Raw genomic sequence first — 12,539 nt, forward strand, 5'->3', positions numbered from 1 at the left:
GTGGTCAGTAGGTTGATTGACATCTTGGAAAGCCACACCCATCTCAGGTGCTGTGTGGGACCACAGGCAGAGCAAGAGGAAAGGCACACATGTGTCCCATGTAACACCAGTCCAATCCCCTCATAAGCTCAAATGAGCATAGCTCATACACACAGCCCATGGATGGCTTGTGACATACATAAATGGATCCCAGTTTTTAGTCTCATGAGTTGATTATTCCTTTTCCATCATCCTCCGTTTTTGTGTTGCTTTTTTTCCCCCCCTGATACAGGAGGTTGAACCCAGGGGTGCTACCACCGAGATATATCACCAGCCCTTTTTATTTATTTATTTATTTTTAAAATATTTTTTAGTTGTAGTTGGACACAATACCTTTATATTATTTATTTATTTTTATGTGGTGCTGAGGATCAAACCCAGGGCCTCACACTTGGTAAGTAAGTACTCTGCTGCTGAGCCACAACCCCAGTCCCCCTTTTTATTTTTTATAAAAAAGTTTACATTCTATTGGTCACAAACTTCATCAATTTTTTTTTTTTAGTCGTAGATAGACACAATATCTTTTTAATTTATTTTTATGTGTTGCTGAGGATTGAACCCAGTGCGTCACACTTGCAAAGCAAGCGCTCTACTACTGAGCTACAACCCCAGCCCAACTTTGTCAATTTTTGATGTAAAATATGTCTCAAGCCAGCATGGTGACACACACTTATACTCCCAGTGACTGTAAGAGGTTGAGGTAGGAGGAGAGCAAGTTTGAGTCCACCCTAAAAAATTGATCAAGACCCTGTCTCAAATAAAATATACTGTTTGTTTGTTTGTTTTGGTACTAGGGATTGAATCCAGGAGACCTTAACCATTGAACCATATTCCTAGCTCTTTTTATTTTGAAATAGGGTCTAAGTTTCTTAGGATCTTGCTTAGTTGCCATTTGAATTGCTATACTTTGAATTGCTATTCTTCTGCCTTGGCCTCCCCAATTGCTGGGATTATAGTTGTATACCACCATGCTTGGCTGTCAGTACATTTTTTTTTTTTTTAATGGACAGGTTATGTAGCTCAGTGGCAAAGTGCTTGTCTTGCATATGTGATACTCTTGGTTTAATCCCCAGTGCAAACAAATAAAACATTTCAGTGGGTTTTTTTTGTTGTTGTTGTTTTTGTTTTGTGTGTGGTGCTGGGGAGTGAAGCAAGCACTGTACCACTGAGCTGCACCCCCAACCTTCCTGATATTTTACCTAAAATTTCATTGAATGTTTTTCTGTTTTATTAATTGATATTCTAATTAAATATTTAATAATAATCTATTGCTGGTCACTTTTGCTATTTGGAAATTTCAAGACTAAATTCTTGCCATAAGTTATTTAAACTCCTTATTTCTTAGTTATTGCTGACTCCCATGCATTTGCCTCCCCACTCAGAATATGAAAATTGTAGGTATCAAAATCTTGGCATATAATTTTTGGACATTATAAGATTCTGATCAAGATTTAATTAACAACAGAAGATTTTGTTGGTTTTATTTATTTATTTAATTTTATGTGGTGCTGAGGATTGAACCCAGGGCCTTAGGTATTGATAGGTGAGTTCTATGACACGGAGCTACAGCACCAATCCCTCTTGTCTGTTTTTTTGGCTTCATTTGAGTCTATCCTCAAATATACTTCACTCTTTAAGAATTACAGAATAATTGGGCTCATCAGTAAGGTTTTACCTTATTGGAACATTTGGAATTGCAGTAGCTGTTTTCTTCTAATGGTTGATAAATTTTTATTCTGATATTAACAATTTCTCAGGAAATCTAGTTAATATAATGAAATCTTATTCGTAGGACAGGACATTATCTATTTTCATATTACATTTAAACCTCACTTTATTTTGGCTTTATTAATTTGGAACTATGTGTTAATATGTGCTGAGAGGATTTGTTCATATTTTAGGAAGAATATTTAAACTATGAGAGTGGCTTCCAGATACCCTTGTATAAGAGTACTTATTTACTTATAAAAAATATGTTGTAGGTTACTATTAAAAGAGATCATACATCATTTATTTCACTGCAAAACTTAAAGTTTAGAAATTTAGAAAGATTGCCACAACTGCTAATTCTGTATTTTTAGCCAGCTATTTTATGACCTGTTTTTTTCTTGAATAAATTCTTGAGACAAGTATATTTTAGGTCATTGACAAAACCTTCTGCACTTGTTTTTGAGGTAGTGATGGAGGAAAGCAAAAAAGCAAGCTTTTAGGAAGATCTTCATTTTGTGGTTAAAAATAATATTTGGGATTTGTTTGAGGTACACATTTTTTCACTTTTATACTCTTCCATAGTTTTAATGAACATACAGTATTTTATTAGCTATGATTCAGGAAATAGATCTATCACTGAGTATGCTCATAAAGAAGTGAGTTAAAATATTTATTCATTTGGCTAGGCATGTTGGTGCACAACTATAATCCCAGCTATTTGGGAGGCTGAGGCAGGAGAATTGCAAGTTCAAGACTATCCTGAAAAATTTAGTGAGACTCAAAATTAGAAAAAAAATAGTGGAGGAGGGGAGCTGGGGTATAACTCAGTGGTAGAGTGCTTATCTAGCATGAGTTCAATCCCCAGTCCACAATAAAATAAAATAAAATATTTTAAAATTGTGTATTTGTTGGTCTCACTTCTAAAATCAGTATACAGGTTGTTGTTTACCATTTCTTGTGTTTGAAGCAAGATAGGGTAGCAGTTGCTATTTGGAAATTTCAAGACTAAATTCTCAAAACATCTGTTTGCGGATAACTAGGATTATAGAATATATTTCTAATATCCTTACCTTAATCACCCCACCTCCTGATGCTGGGGTTGAACTCAGAAGCCTCACACTTGCTAAGCATAGTCTCTACCTTTGAGCTAGATTCCCAGTCCCCTTGGTTTTGTATTTTGATAGCTTTATAGTAGGATGACTACATTACCCAAAGAGAATAGATAGGCCTTAATTTATTTAAGAAGCATTGTTAGGTGTACATGGAATTTTTTGATTGGTCTGAAACAGAAAGTTCCACTTTAGGATATAAATTTAGTTAATTTAAATATCAGATTTTTATTTTTTCCCTTGCAGTACTGGGAATTGAACTCAGGCCTGTGCACAACCAAACAGGTACTCTACTACTTAGCCATATCATCAGCCTTAAATATCAAATCTTAATTTTGAAACATCTTGATTAAGTATTGTATTATGACAGTTAAAAATCTAAATATTTTGGGTCATGCAGTCTTAGAGAAAATAAATTCTGACATTGTAGTACAAAAGCAGTCAAAGAATACATAAATAAGAATGACTATGTTTCAGAAAAATCTTTGTTTAGAAAAACAATAGGCTACAATTTGCCAATGAATTTCAGTTTTAAAATATGCTGTGTATGGGAGGTCTCTATTTTCTGCTCAAAATCTGCTAAAAAAAATCTTAATTAAAAAAAAATATATCAGTAAAAATAATTTAGGGGGTTGCGGTTGTGGCTCAGTGGTAAAGTATTTGCCTAGCATGCATGAGGCTCTAGGTTTGATCCTCAGCACCACATAAAAAAATAAAAATAAAGATATTGTATTCACCTAAAATTAAAAAATGAATATTTAAAAAAATTTAGAATGAAATAATGATCAAAACCTTCATGAGGAGCCAGGGTTGTAGCTCAGTGGTAGATTTCTTACCTAGCACATGGGGGGAAATGGGTTTGATTCTCAGCACCACATATAAATAAGTAAAATAAAGATCCATTGACAACTAAAAAATATTTTTTAAAACAACCTTCATGATATCTCTTCATTTCACTAAGTGATAAATCCAGTAGATAACTAAATTATAAGTATCATCTGTCATATATGCTCTCAGAGGATCTCATGACAGGTTCCCCCCGCCCCCTTGGTATCAGAGATTGAACTCAGGGGCACTTAACCACTGAGCCACATCCCCACCCCTATTTTGTATTTTATTTAGAGACAGGGTCTCACTGAATTTAGCATTTCACCGTTGTTGAGGCTGGCTTTTAACTCACTGACCCCCTGCCTCAGCCTCCCAAGCCACTAGGAGTACAGGCGTGTGCCACCATATCTGGCCACCATTTGGTTTTATAGGGATCACTTATACAACTTATTTTACTCATTGATTAAAGCAAAAAAAAATTGTGACATGTCATTAATACATTTGATAACATAAATCTAGAACACCTCAGAGAATTGTTGGAGAAATTGTTGATGTAACTGATTTCCTTGGTTAAGTAGAAAATTCCTGAGGAATTTTTGATTGCCTTGCTTTCATCTTCCTATCATTGATATAGTAATTATTTTATTGGTGTTTCCCTCCTGTAGTATATATTTTCTCCTGTGAATATAACAGAATGTTTGTGTCAGTTAAAATATTTACAATCATTGAGTGTAATATCCATGTACTGCATCTAACAACTTATTTGAAAAATTATTTTAGACAGGTGCTATTGAATTAGCTTGACTGCATTTTCTGGGGTTCAGCTTAACCATAATAAATGTATATCCTTTTAATCTTTTATTGTGAAACAATACAGAAAAGCACATCAGATTCCATGAATTATTATAGTTATTAATTAATTGATTAATGAGTTATTATAAAGAAAACATCAGTGGAACTACCATAACAAGTTAAGAAACAACATGGCCAGCACCCCAGAAGTCTCTCTTCCTTTCTCCAACTATATAACTCCTTCTTTTCCCCCAGGAATAACTATAAATCCTGATTTTTATAGTATCCATTTTCTTACTTTTCTTTATAGTTTTACCACTTATGTGGCAAAACAATATAGTGTAATTTTGTCAGTTGTTGAACTTTACTTTTTTGAAGATTTTTTAAAAATATTTTTAGTTGTAGAAGGACACATACCTATATTTAATTAATTATTTATTTTAGAAGTTTTTTAGATGTTGATGAACCTTTATTTTATTCATTAATTTATATATGGTGCTGAGAATCAAACCCAGCTCCTCACACATGCTAGGCAAGTGCTCTAACTCTGAGCTACAACCCCAGCCAGTTTTTAAAATTTATTATATTACAGATAGATTCTTAAGTATATTACTAGTACTTTAATACTGTATTCATTTTAGCCATTAAAAAAATGTTCAAGGTAAGCCTAACAGGTTCTCACTATATTACTTAGGGTCTTGCTAAATTGCTGGGGCTGGCTTTGAGCTTCAGATCCTCTTGTCTCAGCCTCCCTAGTCACTGCATTTATCTTGAACTTCTTCAGTATTTCAGTAAAACAGTTCCACAGATGATCTCGTACCTTTTCTTGCCCTTTAGATGAATTTTTCATGCAGGACACTGTTGTAGGTACCTAATTAATAATAACTATGATGAATGGTGAAGGGTATAGCACTTGGCTTTGAAAATAGATTTCTCAATGTCTTTTATATCACCTTGTAAATTGCATAGTGATAGGATTGACTTCGTTAGTTTTATAAATATTCTAATAAAAATGCATGTTAACATATATGTATAGTAGACACATGTGCACATAAATACTTTTGCTTCTGATTGCAATAAACACTTCAGTCATCCAAATAATTGGATTTTATAGCACTAATACTTTCTTTTTCAGGTGAAACTTCCACCAATGATGGAAATCATAACTGCTGAACAACTGATGGAATATTTAGGTTAGTGTTGAAGAGTGGATGATTTTATATGTCTTCCAAAATAAAACTAAGTTTTCAAAGCTGATATGTTACACATTTGCACCTTTACAAAGTGCTATATTATACACTGTTTTAAAATTATACTTTTGAATCTATTAATTAATTTTTTAACTAGTATGTTACTATTCTTAGATGTTATAGGCTTCTAACCAGCATTAAATTCTGCAAGGAGAATAGGTGATATCTAGAAAACAAGATGCATATAAAGTGTAATAAATTGCAGAATGGGAGATGACACAGAAACTCTGACATTGCGTGTAGAAGGTATTAAAAAAATATTGGATAGGCTTGGGTTAAAGATGAAGGAGGTAGACTGGAGATATAGGTCAGTGGTGGAACATTTACCAAGTATATTCAGGGTCCTGAGCTCAATCCCCAGCACCACAAAAAAATAAAAAATAAAGGCAAAGGGGATGCTTTAGGGTAGTGCTACTCAAAGTATGATTCATGATCCTGTGCCAGTTTATGAAGTATTAGTTCAGTCTCGAGTGAGATAGGAGCTTAAATCAGGATATAAAACATTTACATTAGTAAGTACACTTAATTCATCCAAAATATTTTTTATAGCAGAATTTTCTTGATGAAGGAATCAATGTATTGAATTGTATTTTTTCACAAGCTTATTTCTAATAAAGTTTGTAAACCAGTTGTATTGAGTTGGACTTGTTTAGAGAGTAGGAAGTTATACATCATACTGAGGTCTTTTAAAATTTTGGCAAATAATAATCTATATATGTATTTATACTATTGCCAAATAGGAAACCTTAAACCATATTTTTCCAGTTTTTTTTTTTTTTAGTAATTAAAATTTTATTTTTAAAAATATTGTCAGCTGATAATTTGGCTCCACCATACCAGATAATTAGCTAACTGTTTTTTTTTTTTTTTTTTTTTGGTAAGATATAGGCTTAGTAAAATAATTGGGATTGCAGTTTTGGAAGACCTTTTTCTTTATGTAATTCATATCATTTAATCCCTCCTCACTGGCTAGGGACCTCATGGTTATAGATAGAATACCTACTTATCTGCAAATAGACTGGATTTTTTTCCCTTTTATTTTTGTTTTTTATTTGGGGGCATGGTACTGCAAATTGAACCAGGGCACTTGGCCAATGAGCCACATCCCTAGCCATTTTTATTTTTTATTTTGAGACAGGGTCTCACTAAGTTGCTTAGGGTCTTGCTGATTTGCTGAGGCTGGCCTTGAACCTGTAATCTTCATATATCAACCTTCGGAGTTGTTGGGATTACAGGCATGCATCACAGGACCAGCTAACCTAAGTTATTGATCCTTATACTTAATGATTTCTAAATTATATATCATGGGGAAGACTCAATATGCTTGGTGCTTTGAGGAATATCCAGTGTGACTGCCAAGGAATGTGCAAAGGGAAGCTACTAGGAGATGAGATCGCACATGGAGTCAGATCACATAGGGTCCAGTAGCTGTTATAGAGGCTGACTTTTGCTGTGAGTGAGTTGGGAAACCATTAGAGGATTTTGAACAGAAGACTGATATGATCTGACTTTGGATTTAATGAGAATTCTCTAGCTCTTATGTTGAAAATAGACCTGGTGTAAGGACAGGAGCAGAGAGACCAATTAGGAAACTTACAACAAATGTGGTAGTAGCTTCAAACAAGGTGGAACTGGAGGTGGTAAGAAGTGGTGAAATTCTGACAGAATTTCCTGATCAGTCAGATGTGGAATGAAAATGGAGTCAAGGGTTACCCTGTGGTTTTTGGCTTGAACAGTGAGAAGGATGGAGTTGTCATCAACTGAAATAGAAAAAAATGGAAGGAGAAAGTTTAGGGAGGAGAAATATCAGGATGCTTATATTTGGTTATAAGATGCTTATTGACATTCAAATTGGAGACATCAGGAAGGCAATTGGATATATAAATCCAGAATTAGAGAAGAATTCTAGATCATTGCTGTATAATATAACTTTTTGTGATGATAGAAATGTTCTGTATATATGCTTTCTAGTTTGTACCCACTAGCCCACACATAGCCCTTGAACTCTTAAAAATGTATTTGATGTGCTGGGCACAGTGGCCCATGCCTATAATCCCAGCAACTCTGGTGGCTAAGGCAGGACAATAACAAGTCTGAGGCAAGCCTTGGCAACTTAGAGTAACTCTGTCTCAAAATACAAAATAAAAAGGTCTTGTGTGCATAGCTTACTATGGTACACTCAGTGGTAGAACACTCTCATATTCAATATTCAGTACCACACATACACACACACACACACACACACACACACAAATGTAGTTAATGTGACTGAGGAATGGATTTTTGGTTCTTTTTTTTTTTTTTTTGCAGTGCTAGGTATCAAACCCAGGACATTGCTTGTGTCAGGCAGGTACTCTACCACTGAGTTATACCCTTAACCCCTGAATCTTTAATTTTAGGTAATTTAATTTGTATAGAAACATGGTGCTCTTGGCTACTGTATTAGATAGTACAGGTCTAATCTGTAAATTATATATTTTAAGATAAGATATATAAACGGGAGATTGGGTGAGTTCCTAAAGGGAATGAATGTAGATAGAGAAGGGAAAAGATTAGTGGACTGAATCCAGGGCATGCCAGTGATTAGCCAAGAAGGAGAAAAATAGGAAATTGAGATTTCCTAAACTCCAAATGAAAAAGTGTTTCAAGGAAGAGTGAGAGATTAGGTAAATCTCAAATGCTGCTAATAGGTCAAGAGGGATGAATAATGTAAACTGACCACTGGTTTAGCCACAAGGATGTCACTGGTAGCTTTGTTAAGCATATGGAATGAAAACCTTACTGTAGAAAAGTGAAAAATTTAGACCTTCATACATAGACATAGAATATGTAATAATACAGATAGTTTGAAAGGATATAGCAAAATCCCATAAACAGAGTCATATACACAAGTACTGATAGCATAAAAGAATGAAATTGGTGCAAATAGGGCATTAATATTCAGAATATACCAAGAACTCAAAAAACCTAACACTAAAAAACAAAACAAATAACCCAGTCAATAAATGGGCAAAAGAACTAAACAAACACTTCTCAAAAGAAGAAATACAAATGGTCAAAAAGTACATGAAAAAATGTTCAACATCTCTAGTAATTAGGGAAATGCAAATCAAAACTACATTGAAATTTCATCTCACTCCACACTAGAAAAACTAGGGATAGTAGGAACATACCTCAACATTGTAAGAACTCTAAATGTTAATCCCAAGGCCAACATCATTCTAAATGGAGAAAAATTAAAAGCATTCTCTCTAAAAAACTGAAACAAGACAAGGATGCCCTCTTTCATCACTTCTATTTAACACAGAAACTCTAGCCAGAGCAATTAGGCAAAAGAAAGAAATTAAAGGAATACAAATAGGAAAAGAAGAGCTCAAGCTATCCCTGTTTGCCAAAGACATGATTCTATATTTAGAAGACCCTAAAACCTCAACCAGAAAACTCCTAGAACTCATAAAAGAATTTAGCAAAGTAGCAGGATATAAAATTAACAACCATAAATCAATTGTGTTTCAGTACACCAATGATGAATCAGCTGAAAGAGAAATTAGGGAATTTATCCCATTCACAATAGCCTCAAAAATAACAACAATGTGAGACTCAATCTAACAAAAGAGGTGAAAGACCTCTACAATGAAAACTATAGAGCAATAAAGAAATTGAAGAAGACCTTAGAAGATGGAAAAATCTGTGCTTATAGATAGGCAGAATTATTATTGCCAAAATGGCCATACTACCAAAAGTGCTATAAAGATTTAATATGCAATTCCTATTAAAATTTCAATGCCATTCTATTATAGAAATAGAAAAGGCAGTCAAGCAATTCATTTGGAAAAATAAGAGAACCAGAACAAAGCACTCCTTAGTGAGAAAAGTGAAGCAAGAGGCATCACAATACCAGACTTTAAATTATACTACAGAGCTGTGGTAATAAAAATGGCATGTTATTGGCAACAAAACAGACATGAAGGCCAAAGGTACAGAATAGAAGACACATAAATACAGTTATCTCATATTAGAACAAGGCACCAAAAACATACATTGGAGAAAAGATATCCTCTTCAACAAATGGTGCTGAGAAAACTGGAAATCAATATGTAGCAGAATGAAATTTAACCTCTACTTCTCACCCTGCACAAAACTCAAAAGTGGATCAAAGACCTAGGTATTAGACCAGAGACCCTGCACCTACTGGAAGAAAATGTAAGCCCAACTCTCAATTATGTCGGTTTAGAACTAAGTTTCCTCGGGTCTTTGTCCGCGGGTCAGGACGGTCTCTTGGTCCACGAGGCGCGCAGGACTCTCTCTAAAGTAGATTTCTTCAAGAGGAATTGCCCAGTGCAGGTGATAAAGAGACCAAACTGTATGATCCTCCACTGAAGCAAGAAGATCCACTGGATGGTGGGGAAAAAGTAGAAAAGAAGTCTTGTCAGAAAAAGTCTGAGAAGATGATGAACAGATAGAGAAGCAACAAGACTTGGGAGGCAAGTTGTGTTCATCAAACTACAGACTGAGGAAAAAAGGATGTGGATATAAGAAAATTGGAAAAAATCCTGTTTGCTCAACCTCATTTCTTTAAGGAAACATTTTTGAAGTTTTAGGTTGAAACTGTTTAGACTTAACCATGAGGGAAGGTATGTAGTTGAGTCTCCAATTTTACTAGCTGGATGTTCTCTACCACTGCTTATTTCCTATGGTAATATCCCCCTATAAGTGTAAAGCAGTGTGAAATGCCTTCAGTATAAAAAGTGTGATATAGCATCTGATAGCAGAGCATTCATACTGGAGGAAAACCTTATGAGTTTACTGAATGTGGGAAAACTTTTACCTACATATCACATTTCATTGAACATAGAAGTCATGCTGAAGGGAAACCTTGTGCTTCTAAAGAGTATTGAAAAGCCTTTAGCTAGATGATAAAATTTTCTCACAAATCTTATCCATTCCTCTGCATTTGAGAGGTCATACAGAGAAGCCTTCTAAATGTAAGAAATGTGGAAATATCTTCAGTCAAAAGTAAATCCTCGTGTATCAAGAAATTCATACTGGAGAGAAACCTTGTGAATGTGGGAAAGCTTCCATTCAGATGTCACACCTCAGTCAGCAGAGAATTTATAGTGGGGAAAGCCCCTTTGCCTGTAAGGTATGTGGGAAAGTCTTCAGCCACAAATCCAATCTTACTGAGCATGAGCTTTTTCATAATAGAGAGAAACCTTTTGAATGTAATGAATGTGGGAAGGCCTTTAGCCAAAAGCAGTATGTCATTAAACATCAGAATACTCATACTGGAGAGAAGCTTTTTGAGTGTAATAATTGTGGAAAATCCTTCAGCCAGAAAGAAAACCTCCTTACCCATCAGAAAATCCACACTGGAGAGAAACCTTTTGAGTGCAAAGATTGTGGGAAAGCTTTCATTCAGAAGTCCAACCTTATCAGACACCAGAGAACTCACACAGGAGAGAAGCCCTTTATATGTAAGGAGTGTGGGAAAACCTTTAGTGGGAAATCAAATCTTACTGAGCATGAGAAAATTCATATTGGAGAGAAACCCTTTAAATGTAATGAGTGTGTAACAGCTTTTGGCCAGAAGAAGTACCTCATAAAGCATCAAAACATTCACACTGGAGAGAAACCCTATGAATGTAATGAATGTGGAAAAGCCTTCTCTCAACGAACATCACTTATTGTGCATGTGAGAATTCATTCAGGTGATAAACCTTTTGAATGCAATGTATGTGGAAAAGCCTTCTCTCAGAGTTCATCTCTCACTGTACATGTAAGAAGCCATACAGGTGAGAAACCTTACGGATGTAATGAATGTGGAAAAGCTTTCTCTCAATTCTCAACCCTAGCTCTGCATTTGAGAATACATACAGGTAAGAAACCTTACCAATGCAGTGAATGTGGGAAAGCTTTCAGCCAGAAATCACACCATATTAGACATCAGAAAATTCATACTCATTAAAAACCCTATGAGTACCTTCAAGATAGGAACACATCAAAATTTATATATCATAAAGTCATTCTGAGGCAGTGTATCACAAATGAAGGGAACAACTTTGAGGACACTGAAAATTCATACTGAAGAGGAAGACGTTTGTATGATAAGCAGACTGCCAATAAAAAAAATACTCCACAGTCAATGGTAAAGGTAATGCTGAAACAATAGACATTTCCATTAAAATTGGAACAGAAAACAGGCCTGTTACTCCATCAATATAGATGTGAAGTTCTTCACTTGTGTAATAAGTTGTATTAGAAAGGAAGAGACAAAAACAGATGGTATGATCATCTATAAGTAATAAAACTCTGGTATTGCTTCAGCAGAGGGAAAGAGATTCCAGAAAGAGAACTATGCATTTAGTAGAACTTGCAATATTAAAGAAATTCATCAGATGAGTAAATACGGGACTATTTAAAAAAATTATTTGGAGGTAATTTGTTCTCTGAAGGGGAAAGAAAATAGACCATGAACACACAAGCAAAATTCATGGGAATTGAAGACTGAAAGATACAAAAGCCATGCACTAAAGTGGCTGTGACCTTTGGAGTAGGGAAACTTTCCTTCTTCTTTTTTTTTTTTTTTTTAATTTATTTTATTTTTTTTTTTAGTTTTCAGTGGCCACAACATCTTTGTTTGTATGTGGTGCTGAGGATCGAACCCGGGCCGCACGCATGCCAGGCGAGCGTGCTACCGCTTGAGCCACATCCCCAGCCCACTTTCCTTCTTCTTAACAAATTTAAAAATATTTAGCAGTTTTACTTGTGAGTGTATATGCTCAGGAGATACCAGGAAATTTACTGTGGCTTG

General features: G+C 34.9%; 1 protein-coding gene across 2 annotated transcripts in view; it reads left to right on the forward strand.

Annotated features, from left to right (window-relative positions):
- Nucleotides 1-12,539, forward strand: part of Mindy2 (MINDY lysine 48 deubiquitinase 2) — an 89,364-nt gene that overhangs the window by 11,534 nt on the left and 65,291 nt on the right. For both annotated transcript variants that reach the window (XM_046460882.2, XM_058584841.1), the window contains exon 2: nucleotides 5,614-5,671. In XM_046460882.2, the coding sequence (XP_046316838.1) occupies nucleotides 5,614-5,671 (58 nt within the window). The remainder of the gene's footprint in view (nucleotides 1-5,613; nucleotides 5,672-12,539) is intronic.

The sequence above is a fragment of the Marmota monax genome, unplaced genomic scaffold (genome assembly GCF_021218885.2).
Source record: "Marmota monax isolate L192 unplaced genomic scaffold, Marmota_monax_Labrador192_F-V1.1 WCK01_AAM20220418_F8-fsc00001, whole genome shotgun sequence".
NCBI lineage: Eukaryota > Metazoa > Chordata > Mammalia > Rodentia > Sciuridae > Marmota > Marmota monax.